The sequence below is a fragment of the Merops nubicus genome, unplaced genomic scaffold (assembly GCF_000691845.1).
Source record: "Merops nubicus isolate BGI_N331 unplaced genomic scaffold, ASM69184v1 scaffold28826, whole genome shotgun sequence".
Lineage (NCBI taxonomy): Eukaryota > Metazoa > Chordata > Aves > Coraciiformes > Meropidae > Merops > Merops nubicus.
The window spans coordinates 16,005-42,983 of record NW_008617405.1 but is presented as its reverse complement, the minus strand read 5'-3'; the positions used below and the strand labels follow the sequence as shown (position 1 = coordinate 42,983).

General features: G+C 53.8%; 1 protein-coding gene across 1 annotated transcript in view; it reads left to right on the top strand.

The window, feature by feature from the left end:
• The window catches only part of CDH22 (cadherin 22, type 2), a gene marked incomplete at both ends in the record, with an annotated part of 44,498 nt that overhangs the window by 2,023 nt on the left and 15,496 nt on the right, over window positions 1–26,979 (top strand). The window contains 5 exons of the mRNA XM_008943145.1: window positions 3,769–4,063; window positions 14,021–14,140; window positions 24,573–24,740; window positions 25,782–25,969; window positions 26,723–26,976. Coding sequence (XP_008941393.1) covers window positions 3,769–4,063; window positions 14,021–14,140; window positions 24,573–24,740; window positions 25,782–25,969; window positions 26,723–26,976 — 1,025 coding nt within the window. The remainder of the gene's footprint in view (window positions 1–3,768; window positions 4,064–14,020; window positions 14,141–24,572; window positions 24,741–25,781; window positions 25,970–26,722; window positions 26,977–26,979) is intronic.

Below are 26,979 nucleotides of genomic sequence, written 5' to 3'. Positions count from 1 at the left end.
CGAGCGGCAAAACCCGCGCTCTGCCGCCGCGCCCGGCGCCGTGCAGCTGATTCACAGCTCCCCTGGGGAGCGACTGGAAGCATCAGGCCCTGTCAGGCTCCAAAGGTAGCCTAGCAACCGCCTCATCTCCAAAACAGACCCGGGAACCTACAACTAACCCGTTTTACAGCCCCTCTCCACATCGTTCACCACGTCACCCGTCCTGCTCAGAATAAACAGCCAGCCCGTGCTGGAACCATTCCCTACCACTATTACTCCTGAGGGCTGAAGGCAGCCAGGGACCAGGCTTTTCCCTGGGCTTTTGAGAAGCTGGGGAGCCCTGCAGTACCCACCTGGAGCGGCCAGGGCTGGGATGGCCCCCGGTTTCCCAGGGCAGTGTGCCAGCCCTCCTGGCACAGCCTGTGGGCCTGGGAGCCTTCCTGCACTGGGGCCCGTGGCTCCCTGCAGTGCGGCTGGGGCTTGCCCTCCATGGGCTCCTCGTGCACACCTACATGTGCTTTTCGAAGGGCCAATACCATTTCCATAAAATCTGGGTTCTCTAGTTAATCCTCCTTCTGAACTGTAATTTCCCCTGAGGCTGCTGTCAGTTTGATGTGGATTTCTTTGGGTTTTTTAAATAGAATTATGGGGTCAGCACTAGTTACAAACTTCTGCATGTGGACAGATCTATTTTAGATAGAGGAGAGGATTAAAGGGAAAAAAGCAGATTTAATTAAGTTGCTAATATTTAAAGAAAATTGATGAACTTCAGCTTTATGTGTTGGAGCAAACAGAGTGTGCCTTTATTATGGGCTAGGTTTTATTTGATTTTCTCTCCTTTCCAGCCCCAGAGTAATTTTTTATTTGTGTATCTGTGCTTCCTGTTTAATTGCTTTTAATAAGGAAAGTGCACCTCTGTTCACATTTAATTTTGATTTAATTATTATTAAGTAATTAATGGCTTTGTAAAATTCCTGGTTGTAGCCTTTCAGGACGGGGCAACTGTTTTCCTTAGCAGGTCAGCTTTTTGTCCACCTTCCCTTTGGGTCGGGCTGCTGTGGACACCCTTGTCCTTGGCTGGAGGAGCTGAGCTGCAGGTGAGGGGTTCCCTCTGCTCCTGGGTGGCAGCGCTGTGAGTGAGGGGAGCTAGTGGAGGTGCAGTGGGGCCCCGAGCTCTGCATTGTGCCAGAGCTGCCCAGCTTCACTCACCTGCTGTGCCCGGTGGCAGTGGGGGTCCCCAGGCTGGTGTGGTGCTCCCTGAGCCTGCTCGCTCTGACAGAGAGGCTGGGCAGGAGAGAGCAGCCATCCCTGGGCCCGTGGCAGCTCCCCCCTGATGTCTAGTCTGTCATCCCGCCCTCCCCCATTAGTTGTTGTTTAGCCAAGCAGCACAGATTTAGCTCCTTTAATCTTCCCTTGTAAATCAGTCTCTACAGCCCCTTGAGCCCAGGCTCCATTTTTCTTCCTTGTTCCAGTTGCAGGGATATTGGTGTCTGCTTGGAGCAGTCAGTGATGAGCAAATATGTGAAGAGGGTGTTCTGAGAGCTCAGCGTGGTTCTGGGAAGAGATGCTTGGTGGTTATCTCTGGCCTACTATTAATCATGAGCCTGGTGTTCAGCAGAAAAATGCAGGTTTCTGTTACCTGTGTTACTAAGTGCACCTTTTTTCGTTGTGAAAAGCTTGATCACTAGTGGAGTAGTAGTGAAGGTTAGGGAGAGAATTACGAAGTGGAGGGGCAGCCATCTCCCCAGCGCCAGTGGGGAGGGCTGGGACAGGACTGGCAGGGCAGGGTGCTCCTGCAGGCACCTCCTGAGAGCTGCTGCCCTAGCAGGTCTGCAGCCAAGCCAGCCCCTGGTGGTCCCAGGGTGCTGCTGGCCTCACAGCCCCATTTGCTGGCTGAGTGAAAGTCTCCTTCCCAGGCAAACCTTGGGAGATGTTTCCATGTGGGCAGTAATAGGTGAATGTTGTGCAAAATGCATTGAATTGTGCATTGAATGCGTGGGCCCCTCACTCATGAAATAAATATATAAACTGTATCTAACAAGACAAATATAATGAAGGCATCATAAAAAAGAGGCAGCTCTGGTATAAATTCTTGCTGGTAGAGCTGTATGTCGGTAAGGTGGATTATAGAACTGCAGTTTGGAAGATTGAATGGCCAATAAACATTTTCATATTTCATTAGTCGATTAATGGACGGCTTTTTTATATCTTTGGAGGGGGGACACATGACTTTGCTGATTCTAGGCAGAAATTGTAGGAAGCAAATGAAGGCGTCTGATGAAACCTTTCCGGGGCCTGTCCCGTTATGGATTGTCCCAATTAATGCCCATGCTGCTCTCTGTCAAGATGCATTTTGCCTGTCCAGTTACTGTTAATAGATTTCTTATAAGTGGCTGGATTGTAAAAACCTCATAACTCAGTTTAATGCCACCAATAAAATTATCTCTGGACGTCTGGCCTGGATTCCAGTCAGTTCCTGGTCTGTGGGGAGCTGCTGTTTACCCTTTCTTTTCCTAATTTCAAACATCTTCTTAATTGGAAGATGAAGCAGAGATTGGCTACGAAAGCATCTTCCACAGGGTCTGTTTTTCATCCTGACCATGGGCCTGATTTGCCACATTCTCCTGCAGGCTTTGCTCGGGTGGGAGCTCTGGCTGTGATGCTCTGGGTGGTGATGATGTGGGTGGCTGAGCTCACACACACGCCCTCACACGCCCATACCCTCTTACCTTCCCGTGCAAACCCAGTACAGACGTGCAGCTTGTGGTGAGCTTTCAGGCAGGGAGACCTGTCAGCCCGGACTGCCCAGGAAATGAAGGGCGACCGTGGCCGGGTGTCTCCGTTCAAGGGCTCAGGGCAGGACCCCACGGAGCAGAATTTGTGCTCCCCCTCCCTATCCCCCAGTTCTCCCCAGACGGAGAGATAAACAAGGGAAGTCAGGAGTAAGAGAGACTTTGCACTGATTGGAAGTTGATAAAAATAAAGTCTATTGTTTAACAGGGAACAGAAAGCAAGAAGGGAGGTAGATATACATACACAAAGATGGGAGGAAAACAAAGTAAACACAGAACCCAGATCTGGGATGGCCCAGGATTGCTCAGAGCCGCCTGGATGTGGCCCCGCTGTGCTCTCCCCAGACCCAAAGAGGCAAAGAGACTGGAGCACCCACCTCCTGCCTCTGTTAAAGAGTGTGGAAGAGGAAGGAGGAGGAATCACTGCTTCCCCCCCCAGGACCCTCCAGGGCCCTAGAGGTCACCTGCCCTGCCCCCCAAGCCTCAAAGCACCCGAGCGGGACGCGGCAGGCTCTGGGCAGCTGCCTGGGCAGGTGTGGACGGGTGCTGGTGGTGAGCTGCCTTTATGCCCTGGTTTGCTGTGCAGCTTGGGAGGGGTGTTCCCACGCTGCCAGGGTCCCGGATCCTTGCCCACATGGAAGCCTCTTTTCCTTTCTCGGAGTGCTGTTGAGTTGTCCTTCCCTTTTCTGTCGTCCTCTAACCTCACGGCGGTGGGTTAGTTCCCTGGTTTGTGCCATGGATGCCTGCTGGTGGGATTAGTGATCTGCCCGTCGTATGGTGGCGTGGGCAGGAGGGGAGTTGCAGTTTATTGGGGTTTCCTCCATGCACAGTCATCATTTGCTCTGTCCCTCTCTGGAGTCCCACAGTAACAGAGTGAAGCAGATGGGCATCACACAGGGACCGTGGGCACCTTGTGCAGAGGCTCCACACCCATCTCAGCCACAGGGGTACAGTTATGGCCCCAGACTGCTTCAACCCTCTCTCTCTTTTTTTTCAGATCCACTCAGACTCGGATGAGGGGGACGGCTCCATCAAGTACACGATCTCCGGGGAGGGCGCAGGGACCATCTTCCTCATCGACGAAATCACGGGTGACATCCACGCCACCGAGCGCCTGGACCGGGAGCAGAAAACCTTCTACACACTGCGGGCTCAGGCTCGCGACCGGCAGACGGACCAGCTGCTGGAGCCTGAGTCAGAGTTCATCATCAAGGTGCAGGACATCAACGACAGTGAGCCACGCTTCCTGGAGGGACCCTACATTGGCAGCGTGGCTGAGCTGTCCCCCGTTGGTAGGTCTCCTGGGTGGGAGGAGGTGGGTTGGGAAGCCTGCCCCTGTCTCCCGTCAAACCTTGAGCCTACTGCACCCCACAAAACTGCATGCAAATCCCAGGGATTCCAGCTGAGATCAGAGTTTTGGAGCCAAAAGGGAAAAATAAATAGGTGGCTTAAGGAAAACAAGTTAATAAATCCTCTGAGCTGATTGCAAGCCTGTGGCTGAGCACTCAGCCCTAAGCTGTGCCCTGGGGACAGGTCATGGCAGCGCCAGCTGCCCGCTGTGCATTTACCCTGATTTTGCAGAGCCCTCTCACTCCCAAACGGTGGCAGAGGCAGGGGGGAAGTGTCAACTGAGCCCTTGGGTGCTGAGGGGCTCCTGGCTGCCTGTGGCTCAGGGTAGCCTGAGCAGGGTAGCCTGAGTGGTGTTTCTCCCTCTCCAACTGCCTGTGCCCCAGCCACTCCTTGGGCCATCGTCTGGGTGCCGCTTTGCTGCTCTCCAGAGTCCCTTGGCTGCCTAGCCATACCCTTGTCCGTGGCCACGTAGCACTGCTGAGCCTTACAGCTGGCTTCCAGCCTTCTTCAGAAGGCCCAGGCATTGTTGGCTGAGATTGGGGAATTCCTGTCTCCTGTGACAGAAGTGTGGTTTCCTCATGTTACTGCAAGCCTGCCCATCCCCTTCCCCCCGGGCAGGCATCTTTTAAGCACACTGGTGAGCAGCCTCGCTGAAGTGCTGGTGCCACGATGCTGCAGAAGTCCACCCCACCAGGGCTGGCAGAGCTGGGCCATGAGCTTTGGGCTCGCCCGAGTGTCAGGAGGTGCTGCATGAGCTGCGGTACTGCTGCCCTTGCTCCCTGTGCTGGCCTGATGGTGGGTACCCACTCTGCTGAGCACAGCTTGAGTCCAGGGAGGAGGGGCTGGCTTGCTGCACCGCCCAGTGTCAGGCCATTCCCTGCCCATCCCCGCCGGGCTATCTGTTATCACCGGCTGACTAGCCACAGTGTGTGGCAGGCTGCACGTGTAGGCAAGTGCTTGCAGCCTGGGAACTATAAATCGCTGTGCTCCAAAAGGCTGCATCAAGGTAGAAGACAGCCTGCCAAAGACTGACAGACTGGCTGACATCAAAGAGAAGGCAGGTCCCCAACACTGTCAGCGAGGGGGAGAGTGAGTGCCAGGAAGGCAGAGAACTCTTGAGGGGGCCAGGGCTGGGGGGGCAGGGCTGAGCCACACGAGGGGCTTGGCAGGTCAGATGAACCCAACTGCTGGGTCTGGCTGTGCTGTGCAGGAATGTCTGGCTGAAGAGGCATCCTGGGAGCGGAGTGCAGGGGATGATGCTCAGGTCTGTGCTGCCTGAGGACAGAGCTCCAGCTCCCATGGTTGATGTGCAGCATATTGTGAGACTGGTGCATGGCCTTCAGCACAGATGTGCAGGAATTGCCCTCACCAGAGGAGTGCTGCTGCCTGGGTTTCTGTTGACAAATGGAGAACAACTCTCCTCTGAGGCATCCTAAGCTCTCCTTCCTCTTCCATCTACCTGCACAAATCCTTTCCAGAGTCAGAGTGACACCTTGAACTACAGCCATGTGCTCCTGGAGAAATGAAAGACAGCATGTGGGCAGCAAAGCGGGACGCATCCTGTTCCCAAAGGGAAGAAAGAAATTAAATTAATCTATTTTGCTTGAACAACATTTAAAAAAGAAGGAATTCTCAACTCTGAGTATTAGACAAGGATCCCAGTTCTTTGAAAATCACTAACAATTATGGAGCTGCCTGATCAGACTGATGTGAACAAGACATATCAAAGGAGACAGTTTCTGTGCGAAATTGGAGATCAGAGGGAGAAAGAAACATGGTTTCACAACATGAAAGGAGGCGATTCCTGCAAATTAAAATACTCAGAACTTAAAAGTAAAGAGAAGTGTGGTGAATGGCGTGGGCTGTGCTTCCAAGCTGCATGCTCAGAGAGGAGAGCTGGAGCCATAAGCCTGTTCTGCTTACCAGGCTGATGTCTGTCTGCCTGTGGCAGCCTTGGAGCTTTCTGTGTCCTGGCCATCCCAGGGAGAGTAAGGGCTCCTCTGTAGCAGCCTAACCCTGGAGATGACCCAGCCAGCAGGGCAGGGAGAGACTCACGCAGCGTATCCAGGTTGTGCTGCTGCCTGGTCTCCTGTGATATGGATGCAGAGCTGGAGGCGACCCGTGTGTGGCTGCTGCAGTTCCCCAGCCCCCCCTCCATGGTTCCCCTCAGCTTACCTGTGCTTTGCCCAGGAGCAGGGTGGACACACCCTGTGAAAGCATAAACAAGCAAGCCTGAGAAGTAGCCGTCCCCTCAACCTTCTGGGCTCTGCAGCTGCCTTGCTCCTCCCCTATGGCCCTGGTGTGGAGACAGAGGGAACTGGAGCTGGTCATGGACCTGGTGTGTTGAAGTTGAGCTTCAGCCACTGTAGGAAGGGCTGAGGATGCAGGACATAGGATGCTACCTCAGCCAAGGAGGTGAAGTTCAGGACTTTCTTGGGGGAAATACCCTGCCAGGTCCTGTTTGTGTGGGAGGGCTCCTTTTATGGAATCAAGGCCAGGTGCAGCTGTGATCGTGACTTTTTTTGTGGTTGGTGTTCAGCAGTGACATTTACTTTTTCTGATCTGAAGGGACAATCTCCCCTAGACCTGAGAAGCATTTTTGTAAGAGTGAATTGGGAGCATGCCTTGCTGTCTTCCTGAATGTGGCTGGAGCTAGTCTTCTGTACTGGCCAAGAAGGGGTAGAGAGGCTGGGCAGCCTGGGGAGAGCTTGCGTCGGCTACTGGTAGGTCAAGATCAAAGGCTGGGGACGTGCTGGTGAACACGCCTGGTCTCGGCCCCGCTTGGGTTCAGATGTTTTCCTAGGTCACCAGTGTTTCTGGTTCAGCTGTGCTCGCTGCTGGGGAGGGGGCTGTGATGGGGGCACCCAGGGGACATGGCTGTGCTCCAGCAGGGAGCTGTTTGGTCCCTGTCTCTGCTGCTCTGACAGCGTTTGCTCTGCAGCCCGGCCGGAAAAGTGAAGGGTGATCCCCTTCTCCCTGCCTTCCCAGACCTTACCTGGGGCTGCCCAAGTGGGTGGTTTTTCTTCTCACTTGTGGCAGCTATCAGCCACAGTTCTCCATTCCCTGCCAAGAGCATAGTTCCAGCTCCCAGAGGTGGTTACCTTCCTGGGGCATTACGCAGAATAAAACAAATACGGTCAGATCCGCTCTGTGACAGCAGAAGCAGATCAAAGGACATGATTTGCATAATGGAGGAGTACTAATTGGGAGGGAAAGTCATTTGATTTCCGAGTGTCTAAGAGGGAATAACAAATGAGAGAACTGTGCACTCTCTCAGAGTGGCAGGGGATGTTCTGCAGCACACCTGCCCCTTGCTCTTGGCTGGGGCCAGGGCAGCACATTTTGGCAGTGACAGCACACGTGCTGCTTGAGACTGTACGACTATGTCAGGGTGGACTGAAGGCCTCTGTTCTAGGTTCTTGTCTTGACAGTGGCCAAGGTGGATGCTTATGCAGGAGGAGGAACAGCACACACAGCATGTGTGATGCTCCTCTTAATGTTCTCCCAGCCAGCAACCGGTTTCAGCTTGGGGATTTCTTCAGCTGTGAGAGGTTTCCTTGGGTTTAGTCAGCTTCAATGTCTGTCTTCCATGAACTCCTCCAGAGTCACTGTAAACCTCTGCAAAGGCAACGTGGAAGATATTGCCATTGCTATCTGATGGATCAAACATGGCAGATGCAAGATGGTCAGGAAGGTAGGGCCAGAGTCTGGCACGTGTAAGGGGCAGAGGTGATGTTTGGAGCTAACCCAGGGAGCTGCAGGAGCTTCACCATGTAACAGGAGATGCTAAAATTAGCTGCATTTTGGACTCCCTTCCTGAGAGCTCCCTGGGGTTTGCTTTACAGCTGTCTGCGACACACAGGCATAAGCCCAAATCCAGCACACAGTGCCTCCTACAAGACAACTCTATTGCTTGCACAGAGTGGGTGGTGCAGCCCAGAGCTCACTTCTGGGCTGCTTGGGGAGCTCTTTGGGGTGAGGGCTGTGCTAGGAAACGTGCATCTTCTCGTCAGAACTCCTCCCTTGGTGTATTTTGCTCTCCTTATTTCTCTGTGTAGCACCAAGTCCAGATTAGAGACGATTTGGCTGTACATACAGAAACTCAGGGTCAAGCCCTGGCTCTAGCACAAAGCTGGCTGAATGCAGAAGTGATTATTGTGAAGAGAAATTGTTTAATCCTCCCTCTGGAAGCAGAGAAAAAGACTTTAACATGCAGCCAGAACACTTGCAGGCAGTCTGATCTTGTTTTTTCCTTGAGAGAAATTGCTCAAAAGACTTGTGTGAATCTGGAAGCTGCTGGGGCAACAAACAGCTGGGGCTTGTCCTGCCTGTTGGTCCTCGGTGAGACTGCCCCTTCTGTGCTGCACCCTTGGCCATGGTGCAAGCTCTGAGCCTCTGCCCTGCACACGTGAGACCTGCTGCACACCCTCTCATCCAGCCTGGATGTGCTAAGGCCCGCAGGGAACCTCTGCCCCCTTAATTCAATATTCTGCTTTGCTCTCCCAAGGCACCACGTTTACCTGCTTGGTGCCAGGGCCTGAGGCGCCTTGTGCAATGGGTTTCTCTGGCCAGATATCCCAAGGGATGTTTCCAGGGTTGTATGTTTGAGCAATTCCATCACAGCCAGGTCAGCTCCCTTGGGTTCATCCTCCAGGGCATGAGGACTCTGCAGTGAATCTCCCCTGGGTGAGATTTGGCTTTCTACCAAGTCAGGATGTTCCTGAGATTGCAAGAAACTCAATTCTGCTCCAGTAATTTTTAATCCCCTCTGGTTTATTTGCTTCCCTGATGTCCTGCCTGCTGGTTTGTGGGGTGTATCAGCCACTGCATATGTTGGGGCAAGATGAAAGCTGTAAATTGCATTGTTTATAAAATCTCAGGTGCCTCCCGCCCCCACAGCACCAGGTTCCTGCGGTGGGAGTGCCTGCTCTGGCATCAGCCCAGGGTGTGTGGCTTTGCATGACAAAGCACTCCTCAGGGTCCTTTATATTCCGCAGGGCTGAAATGACCCTGTGCTGTCCTGGTGCTGGCTGGATCTGCACAGCAAGGTGCTCCGTGTGGGGAGAGGGTTGTCCCTTAGGCCCGGGCTGAGCTGGAGGTGCAGGCTGCAGCCCTAGAGCTGATGAGAGAGGAGCCCGGGGGTCCCAGCTGCAGCAGGGCGGGCGGGCTGCCATGGGGAGGGCGGGCAGAATTACCAAGCGCTGGCTTTTCTTGCTGCCTGTTTGCCTCTTTACAGGCCTGGAGCCTGGCTGCATTTCTGTCCCTGGGGAGTGGCAGGTCATCGGCTTGCTTGTGGATTCAGTACAGGGCCTCTTTCCTCTCAGATATGTTTGGAATTTGCCTGCCAACATGTCTTTTAGCTAAAGGTGTTTGGAGCGAGCGGCCTGTGTCAAGTGGTGTGGAGCCATCAGCCTTCTGCGGGTAGTCGGATGGCACCTCCCCGGGCTGCCAAAGCTGGCCAGAGAGGCTCTGGGTCCTGTGAAGGTGGTGGTGATGGCTGCCAGGACAGCTCTGCATTGGTATTTCAAAGGTGCTCTGCAGAGCTGAGGACCTGCAGGGCCTTGTCCATCCAGAAGAAGGCACTTGGGGCTGAGCTGCTGTTTGCCAGGGCCTCGTGCTGCAGCGGGCAGCTAAGCAGGGCTGGTCTGTGCTCAGGGCTGCAGGGGGAGAGGTCCTTGTGGAGAAACAGCTCCTCGATCCCACCAGCTCTCGGAGGCATTGCCAGGCACCTTTCAGAGCTGGGTGCCAGCAGCTCCTCTCCATGCTGCTGATCCTGGCTCCGGGCTGGGTGCAGCAGAAGGGATTAAGCACCCTGGCCTTGCGGAGTCAGGGGCTGGCTGACATCCAGGGTCTCCAGGATGGCTCAGGGTGTGGAACAGGGACAGCCCAGGCAGGGCCCCTGGAGCTGCAGGATGGCTGGCAGCCAGGGTCTGTGTCCCCTCCTGCAGCCAGCCCTCTGGGCACTCGGTCCCCCGGGTGCTCTGGGCCCCAGGGCAGGCTGTGGAGGATGCAAGGGTCTTGGCTTGGCTTCCTTTTCCTCTGGGGGAAACAGTTTGTTTCAGCTGCTGCACCTTTGCAGCAGGAGAGTAAGAGATGGGCTTGGACTGGTTGATTTTTGTGTGGAATTATTGGCTTCCTCTAGTTCTGTGAGGTGAGCTGGCCAGGGGAGGAACTGAGGTCTTTACCTCATTTTACACATCTAATTCTCTCTGGGTACAAGTTCATGCTTCCTCGTTATGGGAGGTGGGCTATATAGTACATGGTGAATGTTAAGATTTTATTTATTGTATCTTTTATGGCTAAGGCACATGCCAGAAAACTAAATAAAAGTCATACGTGCTGTACTTGCTGTGGGCAGTGCTGTGCTTGGAGAGCAAGGACCAATATCAGAGCAGGCAGGGGTGGGAGCCAGTGTTCCTAGGCTTGTCTCTGCAGGAATGAGGAATCAGGTTAAACTGGAAGTCAGGGCCTTTGTTCTTCACATTGAAAGAGATGGGGGGCAGGAGTGGAAATGAGGGAAGGAGGGGTTAAGAGAAGATGCTGGACAGCTGGAATCTTGGTATCCTATAGGTGGCCATGGTCAGGCAGGGATGCATCTTCAAAGACTAGAAGTCAAGGCACAAGGTGGGGATAATGTTCCTTACCCTCCTGTTGTTGCTCATCTGTTAGTGGAATGCTGTGAGAGCAGGTGGGTAAGGGCAGAGAGCCTTCATCATCCTCGGGGCTGCTGGCTTCAGCCTGAGGGCAGTGTGCCAGGATCCTGCTGTCCCTGAGCAGAAGGTGCCTTGCTGCAATGCTCCTCGTGCTGCTTGGTTTCACCTTGCACTAGAGTGGAGAGCACTGGACCCAAACATGGGGCTCACACCTGGGTCCCTACTGCCTGGATCTGCCACTCTGCAGCCCTGTTGCTCCAGCACTTGGGAGCACCCAGCAGCCAGAGGCAGCCCTGTGGGCCAGGAGCCTTCTGTGGTGGCACTGCAAAACTGAGAGCAGGAACCCACCTGTGTGCCCAGGATACAGCTTAAAACAAGGAAACAAAATCCAGCTCTGGGTGGGCATGGGTCATGCCTTCCCATTGGACTCGGGCCCTGCTGCAGCGTTGCAATGTTCAGGGGCACACTGGGACACAAGTACAGCTCTCTGGCTGAGAGGAATGGGTTAGGGGGTGAATTATGCAATGGAGTGACTGCACCTGGGCAGATGTAGCATGAGATGCAGAGTCTGATGCAAACTTTTAGTGGCTAGTCCCCTTCTTAATGGTCACTGGGCTGGCACTTGTGGAGTGGCAGCACTCAGATGGCTGGGTTGGAGGGTTGTGACATAGTCCTCGGGGCACTTGCTCTGTCTGCACACATGCAGTCCTGACCTGGGTGACACTGTGTACAGGGCAAGTGCAGGCAAAAAAATACGGGCTCATGTATGTGTGAGTGTGTTTTGATCTCCTGATCCTTTGCATCTGTGATACTTGGGTGAGAGCAAGTGGTTCTTGGAGTGTGGGATGTTTGTGCAAGGTCATCGGGTTCTGCCTGTGGTGCTGAGGGGTGCAGGTGCTGCTGTGGACACTGGGCATGGGCTCTCAGCTCGTTGCTGCCAGGCTGGGCACAGAAGGAGCCTCACCTATTGCCAGCAGCAGGTGCTGCTTTTTGTGATTCTCAGACTTTGGCACTTCCAGCATTTCTAGCAGGGCTTCTCTGCCACAGCTAGAGAGGGATGCTTGGAGACCCTGGTGCCCTGTATTTTCCCTTCTCTTGATCTCTCCTTTCTCAGCTTTCTAATCAGAAGCTTCCCAAGGGAATGTGCCAGGGTGCCTGAGGCAATGTGCAATGCAGGTGCTGGTGTGGGGCTGATCTGCCTTAGGTCATACCTGGTGGAAGAGTTGTGTGTTGGAGGTGAGGAGGGGGCAGGACAGACCTTTTCAAGGAAATGCTGCAATAGTATTTCTTAAACAGCTGTTTGCACTGGGAGCTGGTGTTGCTGCAGTGTAATCTGGATGTGCCTGGCAGGGATGCACCATAACTTCACTGGACACAGCAAAGCATGAAGAGGTTGACTTGAACTAGCTTGTTGCTGAAGACCAGTGAGGGGGATTCTCATGTTATCAGTAAAGCTGCAGCCAGGTAGAATGAAAAGCAACCATTGTAACTGCTCGTTTCTTCAGTTAACATCGTGTCCAGGAGATCAGAAGCAAAATGAACTGGGGGAGCATGTGCATCCCAGCTCCTCGCAGCAGCATTGCTATCTCCACTGTCTCCTCCTGCCCAAGTCCTGGTGGGGCTGGTGCAGAAGGGCCTTGGCTGCCTGGCTTGCCTGCAAGCTGTGGGCTTGTAGTTTCCTGACAGGGAAACAGAAAAGCATAAGGGACTGGAGCTCCCTCTCCTCCATCTGGATGGTTCCAGCTCCATTTCTGCCCAATGTGATGTGGGAACAGAGGACTCAGCTGCTGCTGACTTTGTGCATGCCTCTGGTGTTTGGGAATGTAATGGGTCTAGACTCAGATGCTTACAACTAGTAGTAAGCCTGGCGCTGAGTTATTTGTGACGTGGGTCTAGCCAAGACCAGCCTGTGAGATTGTCTCTGCAGCATGTAAGTAGAGGCATTGCAGAACAGAAAGGATTCTGAACCAGAGAGTGGTACCTCTGGTCCTCGGTTAAGGCACAGCAGCCCTAAGAGATGCATGAGGCAGAGCAGAGCTGCTGGGTACAGCAGTGTGAGCTGGGAAATAGCCTCTCCTGGCTCCTTCAGTTTGGGCTGGTTTTGTGCCCTGGCGTCATCTCTGAAACAAAACCTGCCTTTTAACTGCAGTCATTGCTGGGGGATCTTATCTGTTATAAATTAACAGCTTCTCTGCCAGCCTTGTCCTCCCTTGGACCTGGCAATATCTTGCAGCAGGGAGTTTCCCAGTTGGTTTGATCTCTCCTATGAGCAGCTCAGGGCTTTTCTTCTCATCCTGTGCCTCATGGCACCAGAGAGGTGACTGGTGCCAGTGCCTGACCTCTGAGACAGGGATGCTCTGAGTCTGCTGCTAGAGGCAGAACTGTTCTCACAGGTCTTTTGTCACACCATTTCCTTCTTCAGAGGTGTCTGTATCTGAGGCAGGCTTCCCCTCCCTCCTCCCTTCTTTTGACTCTGAAGATCTCCATCCCTTTCCTCCTGGCCTCATTGTCATGTCCTGGGCCTTGCTTCTGTCAAATTGAACATCATGTCAAATTAAGCCATCACAGGGATGGCTGGAGTGAAGCACGCAGTTTAATGAGGCAGTGTTGAAAATCAATAACTTAATTGCAGACATTTGATGGACTTTTATCCAATTTATAGTCCTCCTGCCCAGCTACGTGTAGAGCATGAGGACGTGGTGCTGGGCCTGGCTCTGGGCAAGCAGAAGCCTGTCCTCTCCCGTGGCTTTTGTCCCTTGGCAGGCCTGTGTGCCGCAGAGATGCAGGGCTGCAGTGTGGGTCAGGCCCTGGCTGGGAGGTCCCTCTACAGGCTGGAGGTGACCATGTTGCTCAATGGTGACAGGCAAGGGGCAGCTCTGGTGATAACATCTCATCCCCAGTTTCTTCCCAGATGCTCCACCAGAATTCTGCTGGGAGACGGGCTGCCAGCTGTTCAGACTCGTGATCTCCTGAAGAGCAGATCCTGCCTGGACAGCAGCCCCAGTGCAGCCCAAGGTCCTGTGCCTCCTGCCGCCCCGCAAGACAAGAGGGGCACTCGCAGCAGGTCTGGAGTCCTGGCTCTCAGGCTTTTGAGGGGAGGCAGTGCTGCATTTACACCCAACTGTTCTCATTTCCATCAGCACGTGCAGGGGGTGACTGTTGGCTCCCGCTCTCCTGTTCTGAGGTTTACATTCCTCTTTTCACCTCCTCCCTGACCGTTTGTCTTCCTGCTTGTCTCTGCTGCAGGCACCTCTGTGATGCAGGTGATGGCATCTGATGCTGATGACCCCACCTATGGAAGCAGTGCCCGGGTAGTCTACAGTGTGCTGGAGGGCGAGCAGCACTTCACTGTGGACAGTAAAACAGGTGAGCAGCACCCAGCTGGGCTGGGCCAGCCCAGGGGGGGTGCCAGGAGAGCAGACCGTGGCCACGTGTGCTGTGTCTGGTGGCTGCAGGGCTGTGTGCCAGCAGGGCTGTGTGCCAGCAGGGCTGTGTGCCAGCAGGCCTGTGCCTGACTGCTGATGCCGGGGTGCCCGTGCCATGGGTGTGACTGGGTGTTGGGGAGGAAGCTTGACAACCACACTGGGTGCTGCCTGGCTCCAGGCAGTGCCTGCAGTGAGCAGCACCATGGAGCAAGACCTGCAGCTGCCAGCCCAGCGTGTCCTGCCTGTGCTGGCAACAGGCAGAGCTCCTCTGGGCCTGAATGCACCCTCAGGTGCATAGAATCTCAGTGTGAAAGGTTTATGTTCTACCAGAAGGGCCTTACTAAAGGCTGCATTGTTATCACCAGGGCTTTGATTAAAGGTAACACTTTAAATTAAGGATTGGTTTATAAATGTTCTATTAATATTTAATGAAAGAACAGTAGAAGCTGCTCCATTCCTTAATAACTTATAATAGATACTGTTGTAAAATGCCTCTGTAATAAATCCCTACCAGATGATGCTCTGCAATCCTGGCTAGAGTAGATCATAACCAGGAGATGTTGGGGTATATATTCTCCTTGCCTCCTAGGAGTGTCTCTCATTACCCTTAATGGGAGCCTTGCAAGCTTGCTAAGGAGGGAAGACACTCAAATGCTAATAAGAGGTATTTAAGGCACAAAGCATTCACTAAAGTACCCACAGTTTAATGAAAAACTGTCAAAGGACAAGCGTGCTGGGTAGCTGCAGCTCTTGTTGGAAAGCTGCACAGCAAAGTCCTCCCCACCTTATTGCTGAACCACAGTGACACAGGCTGAGATCAACCCCTGGACTGAAGTGCCGAGTCTGTCAGGCTGACCTGTGTCTGTGCTAATAGATCTTTTCTGCAGCTGCTTTTATGTAAGTCAGAGTGGAATTTGTTGAGAGGCTCTGATGTAAGGAGAGTGTAAGGAGGGTACATGTGCCTGAGCCTTTGCATCTGTGTGAAACCACACACCTCCTGGAAACTCATCTGGTGTGCCTGGGTGAGCCAGCCACAGCCCTGCCTGTGCCACCAGCCCTGGCTGCACTGTGGGAAGGCTCAAATCGGGTAGCACCTAAGCACACCTGAGAGCAGGGTTGGGGGATGTAGTGGAAAATGCCATCATTGGACAGAGGCTGCTGCAGTGGGGAGAGTGCACAAGAAGCAGTTTGGGGCTGTACCCCCTCCTGGCCCAGAAGCTGCTGCACCTGGGCTTGCTTTTCTCCCAGATTTGCTTTGTTTTATTGAGGGTGGGGGGTGTGGATGAACAATGGACTAAACACTTAAAACTCAGGTGTATGTGAGAGCCCGTCGGTCTGAGAGAGCTTTGTGTGAGTGGGAGCCTGGCTGCCAGAAGGAAGAGGGACCACTGGGAGCAAAATGCAGAAGCCAGGATGTGCAGAGGCTCAGGTTCCTGCAACAACATTAATGCTGTGTATTAGGGCATAAACTAAAATGCATCCTGTGGGACTATGGTGAGAATTAATGTCACTCTGGGAAATCCAAGCTTCTTGATTCCTTGACTTTGTGTCTTAATTCTCAGGCTGGCCGTTTCATGCACCGGAGGGGTTGATTTATTGTTCTACTTGCTTGTGATTCATAAAAGTAAAACTACTGCCAGCCTGCAGAAGAGTCCTCAGCCCCTCTTGAGCATGTCAGTTTTCAGAATCTCTGACTGCTGAAGCAGTTACTGGGGCTGGCTTTCTGGAGATGTCTGTGCTGCACATTGCCTTCTGTAGCTGCCTTACCCGGGCTCCAGAAGTGTGATGTGCAGCTCTGGCCGTGGGCCACTTTCCTGGTGGCTGCAGTCTGCGTTGTGCTGCCGTGGGCTGCGTGCCCTGTGTCGGCACCAGCCCGCATGGATGTGCCGCTGTGGGAGCAGGGACAGGCCTGGCAGTGCTGAGGGGGATGTTGTTTCCTCGTGTCTCTTTGGCACTGGCCAGGAGCCAGCACCTTCACCCAAGCGAAGCCCATCCCGCTCCCTCTCGGCACCGAGCAGGTTTGTAGTGCTCCACGTGGGAGCGGTGATCTGGCTGCCCTGGGCGGCTCCGCTCCTGCCCTCAGCATAAGATTTAATTATCCATAGCAACAGCATAGCTCTCAGAGCCACCATTGTTATTAATGGCCATAAAAGGAACCATAAAAACCTGGCATGTTACATTTCTTATAATGGATGGTAATGAAGAACAATTTGTTTTCCGTGTCGGTGCTGACCTCCTCCCCTGCCTGTCCTGCAGCTCCACGCGTGCACGTGCTCCCTTGCACGCCCCCCAGGCCCGTGACTCCTTCCAGCACGGGCTGCCTCTTCCTTGCCTTAACAACCAGCTCTTTTCGTACTGTCCTTCGTGGGAGAGGTGTTGTTGGTCCAAGTGTGGCTTGCACACCTGACTGCAGGGTGTGGACTGTGGTAGCTTGCTTAGTTTGTCTCCTGTTCTTGGATGTTACCGGCTATAGTGTTCAGCTGGGATTTTGGGTTTGATGGACCTTTCAAAGGCAGGCAGACCCAAACCGTCTGGATGCTATGCTATGCCAAGTCCTTCCCCTCAGTAAGCCCTGAATTCCCATAGTGCCTCAGGTGTCTTTTTGGAGGGACGTGAGCAACTGAATGGCCCCACTGGAACAATGGGAGCTGCAGCATGGCATTTGATGGTGTCCACGAAGCTGCGGAGAGCGATGCCAGTTTTCACAGTGCTGAGTGATGGTCAAGAAAAAGCACATCTGATGCATATGAGCTCTTCTTTCCTTCATATACACCAGCCACTACTTCTTGTGCTTTCAGCACTGAGTTTCAGACACCGAAACTGTATGGGGGTTTGTGTTGCATGCCTCAGATCAGGCCCCAGCACTTACCCTGCACGTGTTGAAGGTTTAGGCTGGCTTTTTTTGGTGTATGAGTGGGGAGTTTTTAATGCACAAACTTTGGAGGCGTGATTTGCTGTGCCAGCTATGAGAATATCCTCTAGGCTTCTTGAAGGAGCCTGCAGGCATTAGACATATCTAGGCTTTGCTGCCTTCCTCATTCATTCTCAGTTCGTAGGTAGGCTGCAGCTGATCTTTGCTGTCTGTAACAGATGAGCTGTGTTGCCCTGTTCCATGGCTGCCTTGTTCCTGCTGGAGGAGGCTGTGCTTTTACAGTAGTCAGCACAGTTGTGTGCTTGGCTGCTTCTGTTGGGAAACAGCCACTTCTGTTGTCAGTGGTGGGTGTTGGTTCTGGGTGAGAGCCCTTCATTCTGACTGCAGAGAGCCCCCCTCTCACCCTGCAGCAGGGTGCTGACTGGCTACAGGCAGGCTCACAACTTCAGGGGCAGTGAGCCCCAGCTTTGCCTGCCAGGACACGGGCCAGGTGGTTTGGTGCTAGTTCCCATTCTAGTTCCAGGAAGCCCGTTCTCACCAAGATCCTTCTAACACACACTTTTCAAATGCTGAGGTGGACACGGAGAGCATGTGACTTCTAGTGTGTTTATGAGAGAGAATAAACCTGTACACATTCAAATTTGCAGGCCAAGTTTCCATGTTGCTTTACATCACCCTGCACTCTCTGTACTTCTGCAGATTATTCACGTTTGGAGGGACAAATGTCTTCTTTGGCAGGCAGCTGTGCCTGCTTGCTCACGTCCGTTCCTGTGTTCTTTGCAGTGCCCTTTCTCATCTTTGGCCAGCATAGCTGGAGACTCACTCCTGGCTGCAGTCCCTGCTTTGGGAGGAAACTGGGAAATATCTGACACCTGGAAGGGGGGAAGCACAACCTGGTGCCCTTGGCTCCAGCAGTCTTGTTCATCCCTGTGCAGGGATATTGACTGCTACAGACCAATCATAGCAGGGAGCGTCGTAGGCATCGTGATATTTGGTGCTTTCCACAAAAGCCCAGCTTGTCAGTTTGGGAGAGTGCACAGGAATCTTGCTTTTTGCTGAAAGGAAGAGGTTGCTCTTAAAATCTGTCATTCTGCTGTATGCAGGAGGAAGGCAAAAGGACTCAGAAGGCTAAATGAAATGCAGTATGGCATTTGTGATTACTTAAAAACAGCTCCTGAGTTCTAGAGCCTGTGTCCTGATTGGGAGACTTAGCCAGTGAGGGCTCAGAGGTACTTGTGGGAGGGAGAGCAAGACAGGAAATACTGGCTGGTGGGGGTGAAGCTGATGGTTATTTGCCTGCAGTCATTTCATCCACACTTGTCAGCATTGCCCTCTTTGGAGACTGACTACAGCCCCAGTCCTGGGGTAGTAAAGGTAGGCTGAGAGAGGAGCTGTTGTTGGGAACATGCTGCATTGGGCTGATGAACTGCTGGATTTGTGTGAGGCAGAAGTGGGAGGCAGAAAGTGTTTCTCTGCTGCTCTTGCCAGTTTGTTCAAAAAGCTCCTCACCTTCCAGTATCTGGAGGCACAGACACTGGCCTGTGCGTGTTTGAGTGCACTTAGGGGTTTGTGCAGCTCTGTGCCCTGTCCCAGGACCTTACTCACCAGAGCTGTGCAGGCACAAGGGCTGTGAGCATGGGCGATGGGTCTGCAGAGAAGCCACGCTTGTTTAAGTTGATTGCTCTTATTAGCAAGACCAAATGTTAACAGTCCTCTTCAGACACTGGTGCAGGAGCTTCAGCTGGTTTGGGCTTGAATCGCATGTGTGGTCATCTTGAGGAAATGAGGGTGTATCTGCTAACATGCAGTGGAAGTCAGTGTTGAATGGTGAGGGATTTAGTTGCTAAAAGAGGGGACAGAGGAAGGGTAAGTGTGCTGGCCTCTGTGTCAGAGGCCACTGTGGGCACTTGTTTCCAGGGCACTGCTGCCTCTGCCCTGGCATGGGCAAGGCTGATCCCGTCCAGGAGCAAGCCCTTCAGCAGTGCTCCCCTCTGAGCAGTGGGTAGCTCTGTCTCTGTGGGTGCTGCCCTAGGGGAGCTATGGGGCACACTGGTTTGAAAAGGACTTGGCCACTTGCTGTGAAAGGTTTGCATTAGAAAGCTGCAGGCTGCAGCATCCCTCAGCCACAACAGCCGTGTGATTATGCACCTTTCCAATGAATTTTAGTTGGCTTGGTTATGCTGATCTAACCATAATGGTTCCATTTCTGGATCTCAGCTCTGTACCTTATTTGCTGAAGAGCCATGAACCTCCTGAACCTTGTGCCTAGTACCTTGCCCAGACCACCTGTAGCTTCTGCCTCCCAAATTATCTTGAGATGAAGGACAGGAAGGGAGGTTGTGCACATGGGACAGATAAAGTTCTGTTTCTTGGGGCTAAGACTGCATTTGCAGTGAGCTGAGCTCCTCCATGGTGTGTCCCTCAAGCAGTGCCTGCGTCTTGGCAGATGTATTGATAGTTCTTTGCCCCTGCAGGCAGGCGTGGCACAGGTGAGGAGTCTGTGGTCTCTTTGGCAGGTGCCTTGCTACCCCTGAGCTGAGGTAAAGATGTTTGCTTTAACAGACCAAGTTGCTGGAAGGAGTGAATGTGTTATATCCAGCTAGATAGGAGGGAACAGAGAAGACAGATCCAGACCCTTCTAAGGCATGCACAGTAAAAAGAACAAATGGCAAGACGAGAAAGATTGTCACCATGAAGGTGGCATCTCCATCCTTGGAGATACTGACTGAACGTGACTCTGAATAATCTCACCTGCCTTCAAAGACAGCCTGCTTTGAGCTGCAGTAGAATTAGGGACCTCCTGAGGATGTGTCCATGCACATTACTGCATGACTTCCTGGCTCTGCACTTTGGGCAGGGAACATATTGCTCCTGTCTGCCCTCAGCTGGAAGCTGCCTTGTCCAGAGGGTCTCCAAGGATATGGACATCTGAGTGAGAACCATTTGAGAGCAGAGCAAAGCCCATAGTGATGGGATTCCTGGAAGGCAGTTACCTGCTGAGTGCTTTGTCCTGCATTGTTTATGACCCAAAGAGTATCTGCTGTTTGAGCAGATTTGATGGTATTTTCGTGATGCTGTAAGTGTCCCCTTGCCTGGTAATTATCCTGATTAATCTGGATCATGCTGGAAAGCCACATGTGCCTTGTACCAGAGGGTATGCCACCACGCATCTGTATAATTCAACTGTAACAGATGCTGACAAGAACTAGGGAGATGAGTCTGAGCTGGAGGTTGTTCTTGCTTTGTTAGCAGTGTCTGGAAAGGACAAAGTTTGGCAGCTGTTCTGGCTGGAAGGAAGGTAAATCTTGGGAGGTGGCAGTGAGGACTTTTCCACGTTCTACATACAGCAGCAGAGGTCTGTGCCTCTTCTGTCTCTGCCCTGGAAACAAGTCTGCTGCCATCACTTGCCGCTGCTTTTGCAGAGCCCCTTGGGGTCGGGTTTTGGGAGCAAAGACTAGCCTGGTGCTAGGAAATGGGACCATGCAAGTTTGCTGTTGATGGGGGTTTAAGGCAGCACTCCTAGTGCCATATTTAAGGAATCAGTGTCGAGTATTTTTTGAGGCTCTGATTTGTCAAGGCCACTATCAAATGCTAAGTGGTACCGCAGCCTGCAAGACAAAACCAGCCTGAAACTTGAAGTAGCAGCCTGGTGTGTCCCATGTGACTTTAGGGGGAACAGCTTTCTCAGTGACAGTCCTGCTGGGGCTCCTGGGACGTGGGCAGTTCGTCTGCATCAAGACCCCCACTTTTCCAGGATGGACAGGACAAGTAGCATCTTGGCAGGAGGTCGTTTCTGCTCACAGTCTGCACCCTCCTCCAAGGACAAGGATTTTGTCTGCCAGAGCCGGCAGGGCTGTTTGTCTGCCCTACTGTGCACATGCCAAATGGCCTGGACTTGCTCCCCACTGGGATGGGTGACCTTGGAGGTGTTCTGGGAAGTGCCTGAGCACTTTCCTCCCATCTTGCATGGCGTATTATGAGCTATATCATTACGAGCAGCTCAGTTAAGTCATTACAGCCTTGCTGAATGCCTGAGCTTTTTTCCTCTCATCCCAATTCATCACTATTGTGCTGACATGAATCATTTTCATTATAAAATGCTTCAGACCCCGTTAATTAACAGAATTGCTTAAACTTCAATGAGATAGTGCTTGCCCAGAAAGAATGGCGTTGTGTTGCCAGGGAGGTGGCAGGAGAGGCCCGTGGGCAGGGCGGGCCAGGGCCCATCCCCCCTGCTCTCCGGCCGTCCTCACCCCCTGGCACTGCCCCCCAGCACCTCTGGGTGCCACGGGGCCAGCCCCCTGCCCGGAGGGATTCCTATGGTGTGGAAAATGCCGTTGCCAGAGGTCGATGTTCCAATAGGAGACAGAGGAGTCCTGTAAAATACACTTTATTCAACTAAAGGGAGAGTCCACGGGCAGATCCCGGGGGGGTCTCTCAGTTTGGCTGGGGACACAGCCCCATTCTTATCCTAATTTCCCAGCTGCAAATTTCCCTCCTCCTTTCCCCACTGGCTGAGGTACTCAGAGTGTACAGACTGCCCGGTACCCCTACTGCATATCCCCCTCAACATGTACCCCCCTTCTCACCATACATTGTCTGACTAACTTCATTTTATGCCTCCCCTGGGAGGAGAAGTTACTATGTGTAAGTTCATTAAACGTGTGTACTAGTTCCTAAAGTTCAGAGGTTTAGGCTATGTAAATTTCTTGGGGTAGATATCTAGGTTTGTTTAAATTCCTTCAAGTCCTCTGGTTCTTCTAGTTTGGTTCTTTCTGTATGTGACGTGGCCAGACTGTCACCTTGGAGCACTGGTGATTGTGTCTCTCCACAGTGTTTTCCCCCCACTCCCTGCTGTGAAGACACATTCCCCGCTTTGTTCTATCACTCTGAACAGAGCCAGCATGAAGGAGGGGGCCGGTGCAGACCCTGAGCCCCATCACAGGGTAGGCACCTGCTGCCTTTTTGTGGAGGGGTTGGGATGCTCTCTAGCAGGAACTCTGCAGTGCTCTGTGCTGCATCTCACCCTTTTGCTGGCTGGGAGCGTGGCCCTTGGTGATCAAGCCACAGAAGGGCTGAGAGTTACCCGAGTGTGTAAACGGGCAGGTGCTGCGAGTGCTTGGGAAATGGTGAGACACACAGAGGCTCCTCTTGATTCATGGGGCTGACGGCAGTGGGAGCCCAGGTAATTACAGAACTGAAATGACAGAGGGACAAGTGAAGCTGGGTGAAATTGTGCCTATCCGTGAGAGCTGGGGAAGTGCAGGGATCTGAAACAGTGGCTATAACCTTATAATGAATCCTAACAATGGTAATCGTTGGAATAATCGCTAGTTTTGAAAGCAAGGAGAGAGAAATGTCTCCTGAACAGTGTTGCCAGCTCCTGCTGCACCTGTAACGTCATGCAGGGTGTGTGTGTGTGTAATTTCATCCTCCCAGCTCAGTTGCATTTCTGACTGTCTTCAGGCCACAGCACCAGTGGTTCCTTCCTGGAGCCATCCACCAACAGCCAGTGTCAGGAGGTGCACGAGGTCGTGCCAGACACATGAACAGGGACACTGGCAACCTGCTGGCTGTGGAGGGCTGATGCCTGGAAGCCTCGAGGCATGTCCCTGACGCCACACCTCGTCTCCTTGGAGCCTGCTGGCACTCAGCTCTGCCCTCCACTGCACTCAGGTTTTGTTGGAAGCTTCCCGTGAGTGTCTGCCCCGAGGCTGTCTGGGATGGCAGGTGCTCTGCCACTGCGCACTTCGGCATGGCAGCAAGTGCCTTGCAAGCTGCTGAGAGCAACTGGCTGGATTCTGCTGCTTGCATGGCACGGGGGGAACTCCTCGCTCCCTCCAGGTCAGATGCTCTCACTGGGGACCCCCACCACACAGCCAAGCAACTCCCCTCCAGCATCCTCCCTAACACCAGCCAGAGTTACTGGTGAAACGAACCAAAGATGGATTTTGCAGTTCACAGTAGGAGGAGGTAAGGCTAATAGTTAAACAGAAAAGCCTGGAAGAGAGCAATTACAAAAAAGAAAAAACACCATAATGTCTAAATCTGTGGGAATGTTAAGAAATTGAGCTGGAGGGGATTTCAAGCAGATTCATGGTTATTGTGGGGTGTTGCTGGTATAGTGGGACTGGAAATGTGCCGCTAATAACCTTGTCCATGTATGCAGGCGTGCCCCTGGTGCCACCTCAGGGCAGAGTAATTTCTTTCGTTGTTCTCTGCTTTGTTTCTATGTAGATTAAACACTCCTGGGTGACTGAAGAAGTTGCATCCTCTGCCATTCACCGTGTTTTCTGGGGTTTACTACTTTGTCTCTCCGTTTACATTCCTTTATTTTTTTAATCCTGGTCATTTCCCCCAAGCCCAGATGACTATGGAAGATGTATAAACACTTGTTTTTAAGAGACTTCATTTCACAAAAGGCTCCCCCGCAGCGGCACTGTGTTTGTGGGGTGTTAGGGACCCCGGCGCATTCCCAGCCCGACTGGGGCGTCTCTGTCATCCCCGGGCTCCTTAACGCAGAGGGACGCCTGAAAATGAGGGGGCGTGTGCACACAGACTTTTGGAAATACGGTGCCCCCATCCCCACCCCCCCAAATCAAACGGGGGCCCTCCAGGAACACTTGAGCCCCGAGGCTGGCGTGGGGTGGGGCCCGGGCCCCGCAGCTCCCCTGTTGTGCAGGAGTGGCGGCTCTGTGCCAAGGGCTCTCCTCACTCAGCCCCAGCTTCTGGGGAGCCTCTCTGTGCAAACCTGGAGGCCCCCGAACCTGGGTGACTCCTCCAGCCCCCACAAAGCCTTAACCTGTCTCCTGACCTCCCTGAAGAGAAGTACAAACCTCCCCTGAGCTGGAGTTTAACCCTGTGGGTGCTGCTGCAGCCTGTGAATCGGTGCTGCAGCCTGTGAATCGGCTGCAGGGACTTGCTGTGATGGGGTTGGGCCTGTGGCTGTTCCTGGGCGTCGGGGGGATTCTCAGGACATGTCTGCCTGGCAGGCAACCCGCTGGGTTGGTTCTTCTCTCCAGAGCCCTTTTCCCCCCTCAGCTGGCTTTTGCTTATGTCATCTCTGTGAAGGCTGCAAAAGAGTTTGCTCCCCTTTGCACCAGGGCCCAGCAGATGCTGGTGGCTGTTGCCAGCGCTGGGCTCCCACGGCAAAGGTGGCCAACAGCACGTAGGGCTGCGTCAGGAAGAGCATCACCAGTGGTCGAGGGAAGTGACCTGTCCCTTCTGCTCGGCACTGGTGAGATGACCTGAGTGCCGAGCCTGGTTCTGGGCTGCCAAATGCAAGAGAGACATGGGCATGCTGGAGTGAGGCCAGGGAAGGGCCATGAAGACTAGTGAAGTATTGGAGCATCTGCCATATGTGGAGAGGTTGGGGGATCTAGCTGATCCCGTTTAGAGTTGGGGTTGGGACGGAGTAATCTCCAGCAGCCCCCTCCAGCCTCCCCCGCCTGTGACCCCGCAGGTGCTCTGCAAGCTGCCTGTGCTCACGCTGTCTTTCCAGGTGTGATCCGGACGGCCGTGGCTGACCTGGACCGAGAGACACAGGACCGCTATGAGGTGGTGATCCGCGCCACAGACATGGCAGGGCAGCTGGGGGGCCTGTCTGGATCCACCACAGTCACCATCGTAGTCACTGACGTCAATGACAACCCACCACGCTTCCCTCAGAGTAAGTCCTGAGCCCTGTCCTGGTCCTGGCCCCTTGTGGCTGGTGGGACAGAGGCTCAGCTCCCAGCACAGCCTGGCACATCTGCAGAGTGAGCTCGCCCAGCTGCTCGTGCTGGTGGCAGAGTGGCAGCACCAAGGTACCACGACGTGCACAGCTCCTTGCCTGTGTCTGCATGCATCCCTGCCTGGCGGCGTGAGGGAGGGACAGCTGCCTTGGCTGAGCCTGCCCAGGACCCCAGACACGATCCCTGCTCCTGGTGCTAGGCCTGTGAGTGAGCAGGGCTGTGTGGTGGGGAGAGCAGAGCTTGTGCTTTCTTGACCCCCTCTCTGAGCAGTGCTAAGGGAGAGCAGCCTGGTCTGCCATGCTGCTGTCCTCTGGGAGCTTGGGAGGGGACTTGGCCATCAGCTGCTAGTCTGGACTGTCCTGGCTGCTGTGTCAGCCTTTGGCATGCTCTGCCCCAACATGGGGCATGTTGGGACTGCCCACCTCACAGAGAGCAGCATTGTCACAGGACAGCTCTGTTTTCTGAGTCACCACTACTGGCCTGTGATTCACACTTGTGCCTGATCTGGGGCCCTCCCCAAACGAGCAGGGTGGATGATCCTGCTGCAAAGAGAAACTGTGCAATCTCCACAGTGCACACCAGCTTCAGAAGCTGGCAGCACATAGCTGGCAGACTGGAAAAGGTGCTGCAGCTGGAGGAGGCTCAGGTCTTTGGCTGCATCTCCTAGAAATAAGAAATGGTGAAGTCTACAGAGCCTCAGAGAACACTGATTGCAGGGCAGCGTCCGTACAGAGAAATCAGCCCTTACTTCACCGGGCACCCTGAAGCACCAGTGCTCCCCGATGATCTTCCCTCAGCCCTTGGTTTTGGCTGGGGCATGTGTTTCTCCTTATAGGGCATTCTGGGCTATAGACACTGGCAGAGTTCGGGCAGCCTCGTAGTCCAGGAGTGTCCCCAGGGAGGTGTGCAAAAGGCTGTCTCAGGCTGGAGGGGGTTCAAAGGCAGAAGCATTGGCCCAGTACCTTTTTCTCCTCCAGAGATGTATCAGTTCAGCGTTGCTGAGACGGCGCCCGTGGGCACTGCCATCGGGAGGGTGAGGGCAGAGGACTCGGACGTCGGGGAGAACACGGACATGACCTATCAGGTGAAGGATGAGGAAGGGGTGGAGATGTTCAAAGTCACCACAGACAGCAATACCCAAGAGGCTGTCATCACGGTACAGAAGGTGAGAGATGAGGAAAGCTGGTTGGTTAGGGAGGGCACAGGTCTCTAGGAGGTCTTTGGGAACTCCTGCTGCTGCTCCTCTGAGCACTGCTCTAGGCGTAGCAGTTGCATGTCTGCCTGCAGGTGAGGGGAGGGTTCTGCTGCTGTTCTGCCTGGATGGCAAAACACAGACCTGTGTGTGGGAGGAAAGGCTGGGAAGGCACAGCAGTGCAGTGCTGGCTGGGCCCTGCCCGGCACTTGCAAGTGCTTACGGCTGTTATTGATGGCACCTGTTAGGGGAGAAATATGCCACCTAATTCCTGTACTTGACCAGCAGCTCTTTGACTGTATCTGCTTTTGGTGGCAAAAACAATCAAGCAAACACTTGATGTGGGCAAGAAAAAATGATTGTTCACCAAGGCTGCTGCTTTCAGCTCGCCTCCCCTGTAGCAATAACAGCAGGGTGATTAATGATCAAAACCCACTCGCTTGCAGCACACACTGCTGTCTTCCCAGTGAATCCTGCCTGCCCACACCTTCTGCAGCCCGGACACCCTGCTGGGGGCCCTGGGGGGAGCGTGTTGGAGGCTCCTCTTCCTCCTGCTCCCCTCGGTGTCGGTGCTGCTGGTGGGATGGCAGGGCACGAGCTCCCAGACCCCTCAGAGGCACCGCCTGGGGAGCCGGTGACTTTAGTGTCCCCGATGTCTCCAGTGAAGGAAGGGGCGGCGGGGGCTCCCTTGGGCAGGGTGTGCCTAACCCTCTCCTGTTGTCCCAGCCTCTCGACTATGAGTCGAAGAAAGTGCACACTGTCGTGGTGGAGGCCCTCAACAAGTTTGTGGACCCGCGGTTCGTGGACCTGGGCACCTTCCGGGACCAGACCATCGTGCGAGTGTCGGTGCTGGACGTGGACGAGCCGCCCGAGTTCCGCCCGCCCTCCAGCCTGATGGAGGTCCAGGAGGACGCCCACGTGGGCTCTGTCGTGGGGGTGGTCACTGCCCTCGACCCGGAACCAGCCAAACGTCCTGTCCGGTA